A 17,908-nucleotide genomic window follows, 5' to 3' on the forward strand; every position below is an offset into this window, starting at 1 on the left:
GAGAGAGAGAATATTGCTATAGTTACGGTACATACGGCTGCATGAGTTTAAAAGATCATATTCATCGCACAGCATACACACAATGCCGCGAGACACGCAGTCATACAGTCATCATTCCCCCTCTGAGGCGGCTGCTGCTGCACGTATATAGGTTGTTGCGGTCTCCCATCCTGCGGTTGTTGGTAGTACTGTTGTTGCTGTTGCAACCCGTTCGGACCCGGGTAATACTGCTGTTGCTGGTTATTGTTACTGCTGTAGTACTGCTGTTGCTGTGGTTGGTACGATGGCGGCTGCTGCTGGTATGTGGGCGGTTGCTGTCCTCCCCAGCCTTTTTTGGACCCACTTCGGGCAGGAGCCGGCGAACTGGGACTGTGATATTGCTGAGTGGGCTGTATGAGAGTATATACGTAGTATATGTGGTGTTATTGCAAAAAAACTTGTATTCCCTTTTTTTTTTGCGTAATAACGTGTAGAGTTCGTTAGTAGACTGTGTGTGGATTGTAGAGGGTCTTCCCCCCGATGAGTTCACTTAAACATACCTGATTGCTTGCACCGTTATAGTAATCCTTTGCTGACATCTGTCGGTACACGTGACTGCGGTTTCCGTTATGCACTACTAGAGGTGCTGCAGACTGTACTTCGAACCCATCGCAAACACCGGGGGGTCCTTTAAATATAGAGAGAGGCGGGCGGTGCACAGTGAGGGGAAGAGAGGGGAGGGGGTCCCTGAAGCGGTGGAAAGAGCGACAGTGGCACAGAAAGAGGCGTGGCGGAGGGTGTGTTTCAGCCGTGCAGCGCCCGTTTTTCTGCTGCTTTCAAATTTTGTGGGTATCTGGGTGTTACGTCACGTGGTTTTAGCTTTGCTGTCACGTGGTGCAGCGGCTACGGTCACGTGGTGTAAAAGTAGCGATCACGTGTGTAAATATTTTGATCACGTGATGGTTACTTTGGGTATTACCCGGTTTTTATTATTTTTTATTTTTTGAGTCACGTGGGTATGGGTTTTTTTTTCTCTTGTATTTTTTTTTTTGCCGTCTTCTGGAGAGCAAGCGATGCAAACTCTGTAGCGCGCGCGTTGGTCGGTTACGCGTGAGAGGTGTATAGAACGGGTCTGTGCCACGAAGGTGAATTGAACTGGATTGTCTGTGGTTTGTTTCAGAAGAGGGCAGTTTGCTGCTTGGTTGTTGCTGTTTGTAAGGTTGCACTATTCTGTTTTGTGTTCCTCCTCTCACGCCTTTCTGTTTCGTTCGTTTTTTCGTATTTGATTTAGTGTGACGGACTTCCGCAGGTTTTTACTTATACCATCAGTGTCCAATTGAGCCACTCTCATTAGATCCCGATGAATTTTGTGAATAGAAGGTTTGTGAAGTTGCTCCGGGTGGCCGTGTTTGTCGTGTTCGGTTGTGTCCTGTTCATTGCTGCTACTCATTATGTGTACGATGGGGCCAATTCAGTGAGCGGGTACGGGAAACATCTACAAGAACATCTCTCGGGGACAGCTACTGTTAGCGCCCCATCAGCGAAAACAGCAGCATCTGCAGTTGCAGGTGGAGCCGGTGGTGGTGTACCGGCTGCTGCTGGGGCTGCCGCTGCAGCTCTCGACAGTATGAAATTGAAGAAGTTCTACAGCCGCGTCTTCCAAAATATAATAGATTTCTCCCCCAGTGGTGCTACTAAGAAACAGTATAAGCCGGAGTGTCGTCTAGAGGGAGACATTGGTAGTAGGCCCGATGATTATTCGAATTTTGATAGGCTGGGTTACGATAACCTCGTCAACTGTTTGAACTTGTCTGGTGCGGACATTTCAAACTTGAGACACTCGCACAAGAGCTTCGTGGATAGCCTCGACGTGACACTACCAAGTAACTCGTATAAAGGAAGTGGTATTGTCACCGTCGGGGGTGGGAAGTTCTCACTCATGGCGTTCCTGATAGTACAGAATATAAGGAGAATGGGTACCACACTACCAGTGGAGGTGTTCATCCCGCCAAATGAGGGACCAGAGACAGAGTTCTGTACTGAACTGCTCCCCAAGTACAACGCCAAATGTATCTTCATTGACCGCATCTTACCCGATGAGATGATCCAGAAATTCGACTTTAGAGGGTACCAATTCAAATCGTTGGCACTCGTCGCATCAAGTTTTGAAAATACTCTGCTATTGGACGCAGACAATTTCCCAGTGAAACCACTAAACAGCATCTTCAACGAGGAACCCTTCAAATCAAAGGGGCTCGTGCTGTGGCCGGACTTCTGGCGCAGGACCACACAACCTCTGTACTACGATATCGCCGGGGTACCAGTAAATCTCAAAAACCGCGTTCGTAACTCATTCGACGATCTGACGCCGCCAGAGGTATACACGGAAAACATGAACGATTTGTCTGGAGTGCCCTTCCATGACTTGGAGGGGACCATGCCCGATGTATCCACAGAGTCCGGTCAACTAATGGTCAACAAAAATAAACACTTGGGGACAATCCTGCTCGCGTTGTACTATAACGTCAATGGACCAACCTGGTATTACCCTATATTCTCACAGAAGGCCGCTGGAGAGGGGGATAAAGAGACGTTCATTGCAGCGGCCAATTTCTACGGTCTGCCCTTCTATCAAGTCAAATCGAGTACAAGCGTCGATGGGTACTTTGAAAACGGTGAGTTCCACGGCGTTGCCATGTTACAATACGACTGTGTTCAAGATTACAAACTGTACCAGATCGCCAAGGACGATATCGACGTGAAATACGGCCTCTCTCGAGTCGGGAACTCCGCCTCCCAGAAGCGGATCTCATTTGATAAGAGTTACTCGCTTGAAGATTTCAAGAACAAGTACTTCAGGGAGGACAGTCATAACGACGTCATGTTCATCCACTCGAACTTCCCCAAGTTTGATCCGCTCTCACTGTGGAAGAACAGGCAGCTCGTGGACAAGGATGGGAACCATTTCAGGTCGTATACCAACCTGCGGAAGTTCGGCGACTTCGACATCGAGTTGGAAAACTTCAAGATTTTCAAAAACTTCTTCTGCGGGGACCAGAAAGTATCGTACTTTTCGTACCTCTACGATGCACTGGAAAAAACACCCACGGGATGGAACGACATGTGCGAGTACATAAACAAAAGACTCGTATTCTTGGAAAAGACGCATCTAGAAGCAGTAAACAAAAAGGACTGAGCTCTATGATCGTGAGGAGGAGCAAACCAAATCGCCTTACTATTAACCTTCTCTTTCTTTTTACTTTTTTTTTGGAGGGGATGGAGGGATGAGCATACTCAAACCTATCTATTCTACTATATAGAATGTTCCTTACATCTCTGATGGAACTAATTTCGGTTGATTTGTTTTCATTCCAGCGGTATATCGCTATTTTCTTTTTATTCCCCCAAGGGCCCAAACAGCACCTTCCACTTTGAATTCAGGAATATCACCAAGTATTACAGTGGTGATTTCAATTGTTCTCGCTGATACTTCCTAGCTCATCCCTCAGCCCGGGATTACAATTTGCGAAGGAGTGTTCCATTCATTACCCGGAAATCAAGTGTTTCCATTTTTTTCAGCCGTTTTTCGGTGAAAGATTGGCTCGATGTGCATCAACTTTTCGAACGGCAGTGTTGCCAGTGACATCGCCAACTCAAGTCTAGCGCGTCTAGTTGTACTATCTATTTCGTGAGCCCTTCCTTTCCCTTTTCTTTTTTTCTTTAGGCTCACTTCTCTCTGCATCCCAAACCATGGCCATATTTAACAGACGATATATGCTCAATAGAAGACTTGCTAAACTCTTCAAAGCTGTGTTTTTCCTCGTTATAGTATGTTTAGTTTGTGCTGGGTTAACTCACCATTTCCATGATGGGCCCAAGACTGTGGACGAGTACAAAGAGTTTCTACAGGGGTATCTTGGAGGGAACGCGAACACGACTGTCACCGTGGTGAATGACGCGGATAAGATAAAATCTTACTACAACACGGTTTTCGAGAACCTCCTATTGTTTTCCCCCAAGGGTGAAACCGCACGAGCATACGGCGACAAGTGCATACTGAATGAAGCCATCGGTACAACTTCTGATAATATCCCGAAGTTCGAGAGACTGTCGTACGAGAACTTGTTGGATTGTCTGAAGCTATCGAATGAGGAACTTTCTGCCTTAAAATTATCACACAACTTCTTTGTGCAAAGCTTAGATGTCAAATATCCAAAGGGGATGTACCAAGGTGATGGTATAGTTATGGTAGGTGGCGGTAAGTACTCCTTGATGGCGTATTTAGTGATCAAGCACTTAAGATCATCGGGCACCTCTTTGCCCGTCGAAGTGTTCATCCCTCCCAATGAGGAAGACGAGACGGAGTTCTGTGAGACTGCTCTGCCGGAGTTAAATGCTCAGTGTATTTTCATCGACAGAATCTTGCCATCGGCAATGATCAAAACGTTCCATTTCAAGGGCTATCAATTTAAATCTTTGGCTCTTGTGTCGTCAAGTTTTGAAAACGTGTTGCTGTTGGATGCGGACAACTACCCTGTCAGGAGACTGGACGATATTTTTAAGCAGGAGCCGTTTAAATCCACTGGGTTGATTCTATGGCCAGATTTTTGGCGGAGAACCACTACCCCACTGTTCTACAATATCTCCGGTGTTGCCATAGACTTGACATCCCCCGTACGATACTCATTTGACGACCTGACTCCACCAGAGGTTTACTTTAATAGCACGATGGATCGTTCGAAGATCCCCGTCAACGATTTTGCCGGTGCGATGCCAGATGTCTCCACAGAGTCCGGTCAGTTGCTCATCAACAAGAGAACGCACCTGAAGACGATCCTTCTTTCGTTGTATTACAACGTGAACGGCCCCGCATGGTACTACCCTATCATCGCGCAGAGGGCCCCCGGTGAAGGTGACAAGGACACGTTTATTGCAGCGGCCAATTTCTACGGACTACCTTGGTATCAAGTCAAAACCAGGGTTGGCATCGACGGATACTCTGAGGATGGCCAATACCACGGTGTGGGCATGTTGCAATACGATTTCGTACAAGATTATGAACTGTACCAGAGTGCGCGTCGCGACATCACTGCAAAGTACGGTGTTGCTGGTCCCAGCAAGACGGGCCAACTGAGAAGTGAGATCGCATACGACGAAAATTACTCACTCGATACTTTCGAAGAGAAGTACTTCAACAAGGAGAAGTCTGGCCACAAAGTGATGTTCATCCACGCAAACTTCCCCAAATTCGACCCGCTATCGCTGTGGCAGGACAAGAAGTTCATCAACAAACAGGGCAGCACGTACCGGACGTACAACAACCTGGGCAAATTCAACTACTGGGATATTGAACTGTACAACTTCAACAGCTTCGAAACTTTGTTCTGCTCGGGGGCAGACAGCGTCACTTGGTTCCCCTACATGAACAGGGCACTACAGGGTAATACAAACGACCGCGAGAGCATGTGCTCCTACATCAGAATGAGACTGGACCACCTAGAACAGACCCACCACGAGGCCACCGTCCCCAAGCCCACCCACTAGTGTGGGAATGGGAATGGGAACTCCCCACGACGCCAAGACAAAACTCTATCTACAATACGTCATAAGTGCACTGTACACGCGTTTCTGTGCCCCTCACTGCAACGTCACGTCACAGGCAACGCAGGCACGTGACGAGGCGTCGAATTTTTTTTCTCGAAAAAAACATCACAAAAACCCACAAACCACATACAAAAGAGCGAAAAGAGGGCTCATCTCACTGTACGGAGATGTAGAAAAAAAAAAAATAAAACCTTTCGAGGACACGAAAACGGCTGAGTCGCACTACTTTCTGCTGACACTTTCCAGTTTCTTACTTCATTTGTATATATAGACACAAACTACACGCGTGCACGGTTTACCTTTTGACGGCTGCTACTCATTTCAGTCTTAGATTCTGCTTTTTTTTTGTTCTGTTCTGGCTTCTCAGATCTTTGCATATTGATTTTATTATAAACAGATAGGAACTCCCCCCCCCAAAAAAGGCAAACGTTGTTACACAGTTTTAATACATGTCTGCTAACATACTCTGGTTCACTGTGGTGAGCAGCTATATCGTTCAAACTAAATGTTTCTCGAGGATTTTGTCGAGACAGAAGTACAGTAGCTACAATAACAGTGATGGTGCAGACAATAGTGATGGCGTCAGCACGCCAATTCAGAACCTCTCCGTCCAAATGGCCATTGTGTATTTTGCATCGTGGTTGCTTCTTCTGCCCATTGCTCGTATTTGGAATATCACGACGTTGAAGAGTAGCGCCCTCGAAAGTGGTGCAGAGAGCTCTTCTAGTTTGAACCTGGTGAGGAGCACGGACAACTTCTTTGACGAGACGACAAACGGGTCGAGATGGACTCGTATTAGGGAGAGGTTTCGCTTCTGTAGCAAGATCCTCCTCCTGTCCATACTCCTCGTGATCCCCATAATTTCGTACACGGTAGCATTGTCGCTCTCCCCAGCGTTTGACGTCACTTTGATCCAAAACACGTCCACTTTTGAGATCGTCACTCTTCTCTACGGAGTCTTCAATATCGCCAAGCGGAAGAACGTGTTCCGGAACTTCGTCATTATGATGGTCGCTCTGATGGGGATTCTCATCGTGTCGTACACTAACGCGACGTGCGACTTACTCGCGGGGAAATTGTCCATCAACAAGGAAACTGGGGAAGTGAACGACCCGTTCCTTTTCGATAGACTGAAGGCATCGTTACTCTGCGGACTGTGTTCGCTCGCATTGGGACCCTTTGCAGTGCTTTCGCAAAAATGGCTCACCAACCAAAGGGCGGAAACGAACAGGAAAACTCTTTTCTTCATCACAATCACCTGTATCGTTCTGCTACTACCTCTACTGCCAAAGGATTCGAAATTTTTTGCCACCATGGCTGAGGATAACCTAGGCTGTTTTCTTCTGTTAGGTATTGTCGGTGGTATCGTCCCCAACGTCATCTCGATAATAATGCTAAACAAATGCTCCGCCCCAGAGTTCATCACCACAACAAATCTAGCGATTATAGTGTTAATGGGGTTATCACAGTGGATATGCGAGTCTAATGAAACATTTATTGTCAGATGGGAGGTTATTGGCTACCTCATGTTAACAGTGAGCGGGCTGGCTTTGTTCTTCACTCTACGCCCTGTGAAGAATAGAAACTAGGATATCCCGTAGAGTGTGTCTTCGTCATTTACAATGCCAGTCCTTTGGCTCAGTGGAAGGGACTAGATTTAAATTCCTGTCCCTTCTCTCATACATACTCTGTCCTGTGGAATCCAATATTTTATTTATATTTACAGACGTGTGCACAGTTGGTATATATATTGTAGTAATATCATGCCTTTTCCGAAAGAGAGCACAGCGACATCATCGCATGTGCTTTACCACCAAAAGCTCTTGTTTTTTTTGGCCAGTTTTTCTCTCTCCGCCTTTGGAAGGTACCCCCTGACACACTGTTTGATCTTCTCTGCACCAGACGTTTCGTCATAGTTCAACCCTATGGCTTCTACAAACTGCCCTTCAGGATCCATCAAGTAGAAGAAAACGGAATGGTCCACTAAGTAATCCTGACCAGGTTTAACGTCTGGAGGAGTAGAAAAATACACCCTGTACTGTTTGCACATTTTCTTGATATCGTCATAAGAACCCGTTAGACCCACTATACCTTCGTGAAAATCCTTCAAGTATTCCTTGAGCACTTCTGGGGAGTCCCTCGCAGGGTCACAGGTGACAAATATTGGTTGGGTCTTAATGTTGTCCTTCTTTAAGGTATCAAGCCAAACTCCCAACTTATCCAACTCGTCGGGACATATATCAGGGCAGTGACTGAAACCAAAATAAACCAGTGAGAATTTCCCCAGTAGATTCTGTTCAGTAAACTTGTTTCCATCTTGATCCGTCAAGTCAAAGGGATTCCCACCAATCTGTGGTCTACCAAACCCCCTAGTATCTTCGCTATGCTGTTCGGATTCCAGTCTCTTCTTTTCCCTCTCAAAAATGTAGTAAGAGAGCCCCCCAACGATCAAGAACAGAAGCGTGGCTTTACCCGCTGAAAACTCTACCGTTGATTCTTTAAACCCACCCCCTTTTTTCGATTCAGACCCACCAACAGGAGTCCTGCTCAATTGGTTTGTCCTAGCTGAAACGGATAAACCCATTCGAGAGATCAATGGGGTGGGGCATCGGTACACCAACCTGGAACTTTTTTGTACTATGTTACGCGAGAGTATGGACCTAAACATGGTGCTATTCGGGGCTTGTCGACTTAGGAGCATGTCTGTGTGGTCTTGCTGCGCTGTAAGAAATTGGTCCGTTTTCTTATACTGCGAAACTCGTAGCAGTCACGTGTTTCTTGAGCAAGGCGTGATTGAAGTGACAAACCAGGGTCGATTGAGGCCAAGATCAGTCTTTAAATACCAGCAGCAACAGTCAAAGTAGCCTCAATTCTAGTGCAACATGTTTGGGAATGTGTCATGAAAGTGTCATCTCCTGTTATGTATCTTTTCTTCTACTACCATTGCTAGAATTTGTCATTAAAGAACGTTTTTAAAAAGAAAAAACACAAGTTTTAGTGACACTAAATCGAATGATTAAACCACCCAGTACTTGCAAACTAAAACTAGCAGCAACAGCATAAAAATGAGTGCTGAGAATTTTGACGAGGAAAATTTAAGTTCAGCCAAAAACGGTGGTTTTTGGAAACTGGGATCCTCCCTAGATGGCGCACGGCGGTTCAGCATTTTTAAAAAGAAAAGAGCGTTGACAAGGTCCGACAGGAAAGGTCGGAGGGGGCTATGGAATTTGAATCGTTTTACTGCAAAGATTGAAATCAATCCTATTGGGCTTGATTCAAATTTACTGCTTGAAGGCAAAAATCTGAGTGCTTCGACCACCGAGTTGAACTTCACTGAGAAATCACAAAAGAAAAATCAAAGGCCATTAACTTTCTGGCATTTTTACTGCTATTTCGCTACTTTTGCGGTACCGTCGCGGCTGTTGATTTACTTTGGTATGAAGAAAGCAGAGAGAAGAATGGCATGGAGGGAGAAGGTCGCATTGCTGACAATTATATTATATCTTGGTTTATTTGTCTCATTTTTGACGTTTCAGCTAACGAGGACACTGTGCAACGAAAGTAGGGTGTACATGAAACCAGAAAATATTGATGGCCAATATCTGATTGTTGGGGGAAATATTTTTAACTTTCAAGGGACACAAGATACTGAGATATCGATTGATCTACAAAATAATACATTTCTGGGACCTTTTAATGCCTCTGGCAAAGATGCATCCTTCCTCTTTCAAAATGTTAATGGCCACTGCCTCAATGTAATAACTCCAAGTAAGGATAGCAAGATTCCACACGATTCAGAAGGTAATATGGAACGCTATTTCCCATACGTCATGACCAAAGATGGTGTATTAGAAGAGAATAAATGGAACCACACACACCTGGAGGCCCAAAGGAATGATTATTATTCCCTGAGAAGCGTGGCAACGGTTTTTTTTACCTGGGAGGAGATAAGAAACTCGAAAAGAAACTTAATCGTGTATAACGGTGCCGTCCTCGACCTCGATTTAATAAAATGGCTACAGAATGATCAAATAAGCACACCTTTAATTTTTGATGATATGTTGAGGCTACCCTTAGAAGGTTACGATTTGTCAGTGGTTTTCACCAGCCCGAGAGATAAAAGAATTGCTATGTGTCTAACTGAGATTATACAAGTCGGAGTTATTGATTCCCAAACCATTGGGTGCATCACTTCTACAGTCGTGCTATATTTGTCTTTGATATTCATCCTGGCTGTGGTTTTCACAAAATTTTTCGTCGCGTGCTATTTCCGCTGGATTGTTGCAATGAGGCAAGGTGCCTTTACCATTCATAATAAAGAATGGGTGAAGCACTGTAGAGATGTAGAGCAATGGTCAAAAAATATTGACATAAATGCACCTTTGAAAAAAGTGGATCCCCCTCTTCGACCCATAATACCTTCCAGATTTGGCCTCAGTTTCAATAAACGAATTGACTTGGGCTCAGCTGGTATTGAAAGAACACCAGGGCAACTGAAAAAAAAGATTAGCAGAAGTAACTGGGACAGCAAAAGCGTAAGCTTCAATGAAATGACAACAATGACCCTCCAAAAGGAACATCAGAGGTTACAATATAAGGACAAGGTAAAGTTTGGAAAAATGATAAACCAAAAGAGTGGCACCTCAATGCCAAGTCCTAGTGTGATGTTGGGAAAGACGCTGTCCCCTCAAATTATTCACTCGAGCGCTGTCAAACAGCCGCCTGTGGAATATATGCCCTTTGGTATTCCATTAATACATACAATTTGTTTTGTGACATGCTATTCGGAGGATGAACGTGGTCTTAGAATTACACTTGACTCCCTCGCAACTACAGACTACCCTAGTTCACACAAGTTACTGATGGTAGTGTGCGACGGGTTGATAAAGGGTTCTGAAAATTCTTCATTTACTTCTGACCTTGTAATTGGGATGATGGAAGATTTTGTAATTTTACCTGAGGACGTTTTGCCTTACTCTTATATTTCGGTTGCGTCTGGATGGAAGAGGCATAATATGGCAAAAGTGTATGCCGGCTTTTACAAGTATGATGAGACAACCGTAGGCCGTGAGAATCAACAAAGAGTTCCGATGATCATAATTGTTAAATGTGGTACGGAAACTGAACGGCTTGGATCAAAACCCGGTAACAGAGGTAAAAGGGATTCTCAAGTAATATTAATGTCATTTTTGCAAAAAGTGACATTTGATGAAAGGATGACAGAACTGGAATATCATATATTGAAGAGTATATGGCAGGTTACAGGTCTTATGGCAGAACTTTACGAAGCTGTTTTGATGGTGGATGCCGACACGAAAATATTCCCGGATTCGTTGACACACATGGTTGCTGAACTTGTAAAGGATCCAGAAATTATGGGGTTATGTGGGGAAACGAAGATTGCCAACAAGAAAGAGTCATGGGTCACTGCAATTCAGGTATTTGAATACTACATCTCTCATCATCAGGTTAAGGCTTTTGAATCTGTGTTCAATTCTGTTACTTGTTTGCCTGGATGTTTCTCTATTTATCGAATTAAATCACCAAAGGGGCATACAGGGTACTGGGTTCCTATTTTAGCCAACCCTGATATCATTGAAAAATATTCTGATAACGATATTAGGAGTTTACACAAGAAAAATCTTCTCTTGCTGGGCGAAGATAGATATCTGAGTTTTTTGATGTTGAAAATGTTCCCCAAGAGAAAGCAAATATTTGTCCCGAAGGCGGTTTGTAAAACAACAGTTCCATCCGAGTTCAAGGTATTACTATCGCAGAGGCGCCGTTGGATAAACTCCACTGTCCATAACCTTTTAGAGTTGGTTCTGGTTAGAGACCTCTGTGGTACCTTTTGTTTTTCAATGAGATTCGTTATTGCAATTGAACTACTTGGAACCCTTATTTTGCCTTCGGCCATTTGTTTTACCATTTACGTGATTCTCTTTTCCATCTTCAGTAGCCCCACACCAATTGTTACTTTGATTTTATTGGGGATAATTTTGGGACTGCCGGGCGTCTTGGTTGTTATCACGTCAACGAAATGGTCATATGTGGTCTGGATGTTGGTATACCTGCTTGCACTGCCAATGTGGAATTTTGTCTTGCCCACATACGCGTTCTGGAAGTTTGATGATTTTTCTTGGGGTGACACCAGGCTGATTTTCCGCGAAGAAAACAAAACTCCACACCACGAATCTGAAGGGACTTTTGATTTTTCCAAATTGTTTTTAAAACCATGGACAGTGTTTGAAGAAGAAGAGGTTTTAGCCTGTTCAGTTCCATAATTATATACAATGCTCTTCGAACAGTAGTGCTTTACTTGGAGAACTTTGCAACAATATTATGATTAAAAGATTGATTAGATTAAGATAGTATATAATCTCTTTAGTTAAGAGTTATAAAGGGTATTATTCTATAAATGGGTTTCGCGATAGTTATATTAATTCTTGTTGCCTCTACGTCTGAATAGCTTGTTTTTCAGAGCAATGGGGTTAGGGAAAGTAAAACCACTAACATGGAAAATGTAATAAACCACAACCATGCCAAAAAGATTGAAAAAAATGTAGGCAAAGTAGAAACCGAAATTCCTCCACACATATGAGTAGCTTGCACTGATGTGTGCTAAATAGTCATCACCAACAGTGTAAATACAGTAGGCACAGTTTTCGGTCGCATTTGGATTTGCAACGTAACCAGTCGCTCTCTGTAAGAAGGGACCCATATATTCTCCACAAGTCTGACCAGAAGGTGGCTCGAAGTAATTCAATTCCTTCTTTTTGCAAATGACAGGCTTGTCGTGTAACAGAACACCAACCAAATTTTGGACAAAGTAAGTGTAAGGGGAAGCCTTCCACATAAACGTCCAGAACCCGGGTAATAGCGATTTGGGTTGCACCACCCCACAAAATGCAATCATAAATGAAAGCGTCAAACCAAGAATGACGTTAGCGGACTGAAGGTTTGGAGACATGTATAACACGAGTAACCCAAGTCCGATATAGTAGAACTGGAACATAATCGAATAGTTCAGATAGTAAACAGCGGAGTACTTGGCGCTGAAATGATTTCTCAGTGGGAAGTACGATGAAACGAAGAAAATGGCAGAAAAGAACAAATGGTAGGGAACTTCGCTGAGATATTGCGTGATTAATAGTAGCGACCAATGGAACATATTAGACTTGGATTCTCTCACTTCGTACAACTCCCTCGCTGCAATAGCCCTGGCCTGGATTTGATTCATGGAAGGAGCAGATAGAATAATGGAGATGAAAGCGGCAAAAAGCGTGTTTTGCAAACCAGTGTAACTGTTGCCCGGGTCGTAAAACGTGAAACCAATGTACAACCCACCAACGGTCATCAACATCATCTTTGACATCAAGTAGTTCAAACTTCTCCAGAATGTGATATTCGTTCTGATTAAAACGTGTCTGAATTGGAAAAGATACGATGTCGCGTACTTGGATGGATGTTCCCCTAATTCTGATTTGTTTTCTTTAGAGGATAGTTCCGCAATCAGATTGTCAACCTTATTTTTAGTTGAGACGAACTCAGTAGATGAACACCATGTATCATACCAGTCTTCCTTCACACTAGCAGTGGCACCGGCACCAATGGCCTCCAAAATATATTCTGCAGGGTTTTCCGCTGCAGAACATTTTCTGGCACCGTTTCTCTCGAAGTAGCTCAATACAGTGTTGGAATTCTCACCGATGTCACCAAAGTAAACCGTTTGACCACCTTTCTTCAACAGCAATAATCTATCAAATTGTTCAAATAGAGTAGCAGAAGGTTGATGGATAGTACACAAAATAGATTGACCTGAAGCAGCGAGTTTCTTCAATAATTGGATAATTGCCCAAGACGATTGGGAGTCTAGACCAGATGTGGGCTCATCTAAGAATAGCAGCAAGTCTGGCTTAGCAGCCAACTCAACACCAATGGACAACTTCTTTCTTTGTTCAACGTTCAGACCACTACCAAGAGCGCCAACCAAGGCCTCAGCATACTCTTCCATGTTCAACACTTGTATTATTTTTTCCACGTAATCTAGCTTTTCTGCATCTGGGATGTGCTGAGGGCGACGCATTCGAGCTGAGAACCGTAGAGACTCTCTGACGGTCATTTCAGCAATATGAATATCCTGTTGCTGAACGTACCCGGTACGTCTTTCAAAACTGGTGTCGATTGGATGGCCGTTAACAAGCATATCACCGGTGATAACGCCCACATTTCTTTGTGCAAGTGTGTTCAAAAGAGTAGTCTTACCAGCACCAGATTCACCCATTAGTGCAGTCATGGTACCTGGAATACAGTACCCAGAAACGTTATCCAGCAATCTACGCTGGCCACCGTCGTAAGGGATAGTAAAGCATACGTCTCTCCAGATGAACACACCTGTTGCTTTCATGTCTGCAAATGTCTCGTCATCGTCTGTTGAGGTTGTGTTGCTTGAGTACTTGTCCTTTAGGTCACTTGCACCGTCAGCAGCTTCTTCGTCATGTTTCAGTTGGAAACGTTTGGCACCCTTCTTGAAGATAAGGGCATCACCACCACCTTTCACGGGTCTCTTGTACTCTGTCACGACACACTTGATAACCATGTAACCAAGCAGGAAACACCACATAATACCGAAATTTCTCCAGGTGTGTTTGTACTCGTATTGGAATTGTAGTTTTAAGTAGTCATCACCAAGCACCCACGATTGACCCGGTTTGGAACCAACAAAGGCACAGACCCTGTTTTCTTCAGCAACATTCTCGTAACCTGGACCAGTTGGAACCAAAGTACCACCACAGTCCATATGTCTTCCATGGAACTCGGCATTAAGCATAGACTCAAAGGCGTACCTGATGGGTAAAATGTACGATATCCATTTGAACCATGGACGCATAGAGGGTAATTGGATCATATAGGTAGAGTACATGGAAATCGACAACATGATGATACCAGAAATGGAGTTAGCTTGCGCAATGTTATCACAACCTGCGGAGATCATATCAAACAGGTTGGTGATTGCCTCAGAACACATTGTTAGGAAAAGGTACACAGTGAAAAACGAACCGGCATTAGTGTGCAAGCCTGCTAGGAAATAGATAATGATCAAGAACAGTGTCAAACCGATCATTCTGAATGGAAACCCAGAGATAGTGCTTGCAAGAGCTTCGGCGGAGGGATGGTACAAGGAGTAGCCCTTATGTTTTTGAAGGATTGGTCTATGGTCGAAAGAGATATTAGCCAGCCCCATCAAAGAATAGTACAACAAACAGAAGTAAAGAACACCACCCCTGGTAAAGGCACCATTCGTACTTGAGGGAGAGTTGTAATACATGGAACCACTGACGAACGACTGGATCACGGCAGAAACAATGTTGATCACTGTGTAATCTCTGTTACCGTAAATTCTTTGGAACCCACGACGCGTACAGAGTCTAACTTGTTCCCAGTACGTAAGCGTGTAATACGATTTCTTTCTAGTACCCTTTGATTTTTCATCGGCCATGGACTGGTTGTAAATTTCCTTGGTTCTTGCTCCGTCCACCTCGGTCTTATAGGCAGCAATATCGGCCAACAGTTGTTGGTACTCCGGAGAGTTTAGCCATAATGTTTCGAATTCTTCTGCAGAACGTGGTACTTTGTCCTCGTACCCTGGTTTGACTTGGTGTAGACCGTTTGGATCCGTCAAAGCCGTTAGGAACTCAGCAGTGACCTGTCTTGGTGGACACAAGTAACCCATCTTCGCGAAGTAGTCCTTTGCGTCATCTATTTCACCGTAGTAGATCTGTCTACCTTCGTATAGGACAACGACTTTATCAAAAGTTTCGTAAATGTTTTCACTTGCCTGATAGATGGTGACAAAAGCTGTTGACCCGAGCAGGTTTGTCATAATCCGGATAGCTCTTGCATATTCCAACGCGGTCGACGCATCCAGACCTCTTGTAGCGTTATCCCAACAGTAAATGGAACCCTTCGCAGCCAGGGCCTCAGCGATGGAGACACGCTTTCTTTCACCACCGGAGACACCCCTGACGAAGTCGTTCCCCACTTTCGTGTGGTATGTGTGTCTCAACCCGAAGATGGTCGCGTACAATTCTCTTGTCGAGGCGATGTACTCACTTCTGGAGACGTTGTTGACTCTTTTCGCTGGTGTCTTACATGCAATGGCGAAGTCCAAAGTCTGTTGGACGGTCAAGTATGGGAAATGAACGTCCAATTCACCGTTGTAGATGACGTCCGCCTTGTAATGTTTCATCATTTCCTTCTGTGGGATCCCATCGTACGCAATGTCACCTAGCACACCACCAGCAAATTGATCGATCTCTCCCGCTGTGACCTTCAAAAACGAGGAACAACCTGCACCAGGTCTCCCCAACACAAGGACCATCTCGCCAGCTTTAGCGAGACAGTTAACGTTCTGCAAGATCTGTTTCATCTTCGCTTGTCTCTTCGCCTTTATACCTTTGTAGATAGTGTAGGGCAAGCAAAGGATGTTCCCGAAAGTGGCGCCCTCCAAAGCGGACGCATCGAACCCAGAACATCCAACGTTCTCCAAAGTGACACCTGCCTTCCTGATATGGATCCCCTGTTCATCCGCGTCTCTGACAAAACTACCAATGATGGCAGCTGCATCAAACCCTTCATCAGGTTCACAATTAAGCTGCGATCCATCTTTTGTAGTCTTTCTGGACAATTCTCTTGCCAGAGACTCCACCTTCGAGGCCACATCGGGTGAAAACATCCCTACGGTCGCATGGCTAGCGTGACTTGTATGGCTAGCCACGTCTGATGTCGACGTCAGCATCTTTGTCAATCTATCGGCAGGGGTATCATCCTCACTGATCTCTCTGTGCTTTTTTTCTCTGTGTTTCAAGTGTTCTGAACCACCATGGAATGAAACTTCAGAAGAGGCACTCGATGCAGTGGAGTTTGTATCGTAAATTGAGTTCATGGCCTTGCTGTAGTTAGAAAACGGAGGACTCTGTGTATAGTTGTGTAACTACTTCACGCTTTGATCAGTTTATATCTGCTGTTTCACTACTGACTGGAGCAATTGCAACTTGTGTGAAAACTTTCCAAAACCGACGTCAAAACCACCACCAAATACACACTTAGGACCAAGTGTAGTAGTCCTACTTTGCAAAGCGAGTAATACCAACAGAAAAGAAACCTGACAGGTAAATTCCGTTTGCTGTGTGCTCTATTGCTTGGAAGAATCCGTAATCGAAATTTAGCATTGATCGAAAGTTTGACTGTTTAAATATCAATGCATCGATATATATTTCAAACACTATCATCACATCACCGCACCTGCAGGGAAACAGAAAAAGAAAAGAAAAAACAAGGAATCGGTGACTGTAATCGTGCTCTGTACGGGGCGTTCTGATAGCGCAGCGGGGATTACCCTGCTGCGCAGCAGAGAGAGGATGACGACGGAAATAAAACACGGAAATAAAAGCAGTCCTTATCAACGAGCAGCGCCGACGGAAATAACACGCCTCCTGCGGGCTGCTTATTTCCACGGAACCGCCGCCGCCCCTTTCCGGTGCGCCGCACATTCCGTCCATTCCGTGCGGCGCACCGGCTTCGCTCTCGCATCGGCGGGGAAGAGCACCCGCTGCGTTCCCGTGTGCGGTGCAGGGGTGTAGTGTGCACCGAGCCCGCGTGTCTCTGCGGCGGTTTCCGTGCCGCACGCTGATGCAGACGGTTCTCGTGGAGGGTAAAAATAGAATGTGCGTGCATGTGACTCAGCGGGACATTCTCGCCGAGATTTGCCTCCCGTGGAGGGACCCCACTCCCAGCATGCTGTTGATCTTAATCATACGTGCTTTATCATGACTAAGCGGTCACGTTGGTGCTGTGTCACGGTGTAATCCGTAATTTGTAAGTCTCTGAGTAAGTGATCAAGCTTTGACCGTGGGATGGCGGTTCCTGTAGCTGAGGATGCATATACTCAACTCAACTTATGTCTGTAGAACTGGTTGTCTGGTTAGGGTAACTATAGCGGTTTGCTATAGTTGACTCAATTGAGCGACAGATATGTCTGTTCTTATAGAAATGCTCATGATCTGATTCTACATCTTGTTACCCGCCTGCAATTACAAAACTGACTGTTCACACATTAAACTTACAACAGTATTTGTGTATCAAAGATTCCACTGCCCTTTGGCCTCTGTCTCTAGCTTTTTCAGATAGTGAGTATATGGTTCATTTTGAAAACTGACACTTTCTGGTTCTGACAGTACGGTTGAGCTACAGAGTTGTCAGTTGCGCTACTCCTTTATTATATCTGCCTTGTACACAGGGGTGAGACCTAAAACAGAACAGGTTA

General features: G+C 44.7%; 7 protein-coding genes across 7 annotated transcripts; 4 read left to right on the forward strand and 3 right to left on the reverse strand.

Annotated features, from left to right (window-relative positions):
• Positions 1 to 47: 47 nt before the first annotated feature.
• On the reverse strand, positions 48 to 578 carry KNAG0K01285 (uncharacterized protein; the record flags this gene model as incomplete). Its single annotated transcript, XM_022610442.1, has 2 exons — positions 48 to 389; positions 540 to 578. 2 exons carry the CDS (start codon positions 576 to 578, stop codon positions 48 to 50), a joined length of 381 nt encoding a protein of 126 aa, XP_022466738.1.
• Positions 579 to 1,339: 761 nt separating this feature from the next.
• MNN2 (alpha-1,2-mannosyltransferase MNN2) lies at positions 1,340 to 3,175 on the forward strand (the record flags this gene model as incomplete). The annotated part of the gene is made up of 1 exon (XM_022610443.1): positions 1,340 to 3,175. The coding sequence occupies one exon, from the start codon at positions 1,340 to 1,342 to the stop codon at positions 3,173 to 3,175; it is 1,836 nt and encodes a 611-aa protein (XP_022466739.1).
• A 554-nt stretch (positions 3,176 to 3,729) lies between these two features.
• Positions 3,730 to 5,523, forward strand: KNAG0K01300 (alpha-mannosyltransferase; the record flags this gene model as incomplete). Its single annotated transcript, XM_022610444.1, has 1 exon — positions 3,730 to 5,523. One exon carries the CDS (start codon positions 3,730 to 3,732, stop codon positions 5,521 to 5,523), a length of 1,794 nt encoding a protein of 597 aa, XP_022466740.1.
• Positions 5,524 to 6,032: 509 nt separating this feature from the next.
• KNAG0K01310 (uncharacterized protein) lies at positions 6,033 to 7,172 on the forward strand (the record flags this gene model as incomplete). The annotated part of the gene is made up of 1 exon (XM_022610445.1): positions 6,033 to 7,172. One exon carries the CDS (start codon positions 6,033 to 6,035, stop codon positions 7,170 to 7,172), a length of 1,140 nt encoding a protein of 379 aa, XP_022466741.1.
• Positions 7,173 to 7,390: 218 nt separating this feature from the next.
• On the reverse strand, positions 7,391 to 8,284 carry KNAG0K01320 (SCO family protein; the record flags this gene model as incomplete). The annotated part of the gene is made up of 1 exon (XM_022610446.1): positions 7,391 to 8,284. One exon carries the CDS (start codon positions 8,282 to 8,284, stop codon positions 7,391 to 7,393), a length of 894 nt encoding a protein of 297 aa, XP_022466742.1.
• A 364-nt stretch (positions 8,285 to 8,648) lies between these two features.
• KNAG0K01330 (uncharacterized protein) lies at positions 8,649 to 11,867 on the forward strand (the record flags this gene model as incomplete). The annotated part of the gene is made up of 1 exon (XM_022610447.1): positions 8,649 to 11,867. The coding sequence occupies one exon, from the start codon at positions 8,649 to 8,651 to the stop codon at positions 11,865 to 11,867; it is 3,219 nt and encodes a 1,072-aa protein (XP_022466743.1).
• Positions 11,868 to 12,022: 155 nt separating this feature from the next.
• On the reverse strand, positions 12,023 to 16,528 carry SNQ2 (ATP-binding cassette transporter SNQ2; the record flags this gene model as incomplete). The annotated part of the gene is made up of 1 exon (XM_022610448.1): positions 12,023 to 16,528. The coding sequence occupies one exon, from the start codon at positions 16,526 to 16,528 to the stop codon at positions 12,023 to 12,025; it is 4,506 nt and encodes a 1,501-aa protein (XP_022466744.1).
• Between the last annotated feature and the right edge of the window lie 1,380 nt (positions 16,529 to 17,908).

Source organism: Huiozyma naganishii, chromosome 11 (genome assembly GCF_000348985.1).
Source record: "Huiozyma naganishii CBS 8797 chromosome 11, complete genome".
NCBI lineage: Eukaryota > Fungi > Ascomycota > Saccharomycetes > Saccharomycetales > Saccharomycetaceae > Huiozyma > Huiozyma naganishii.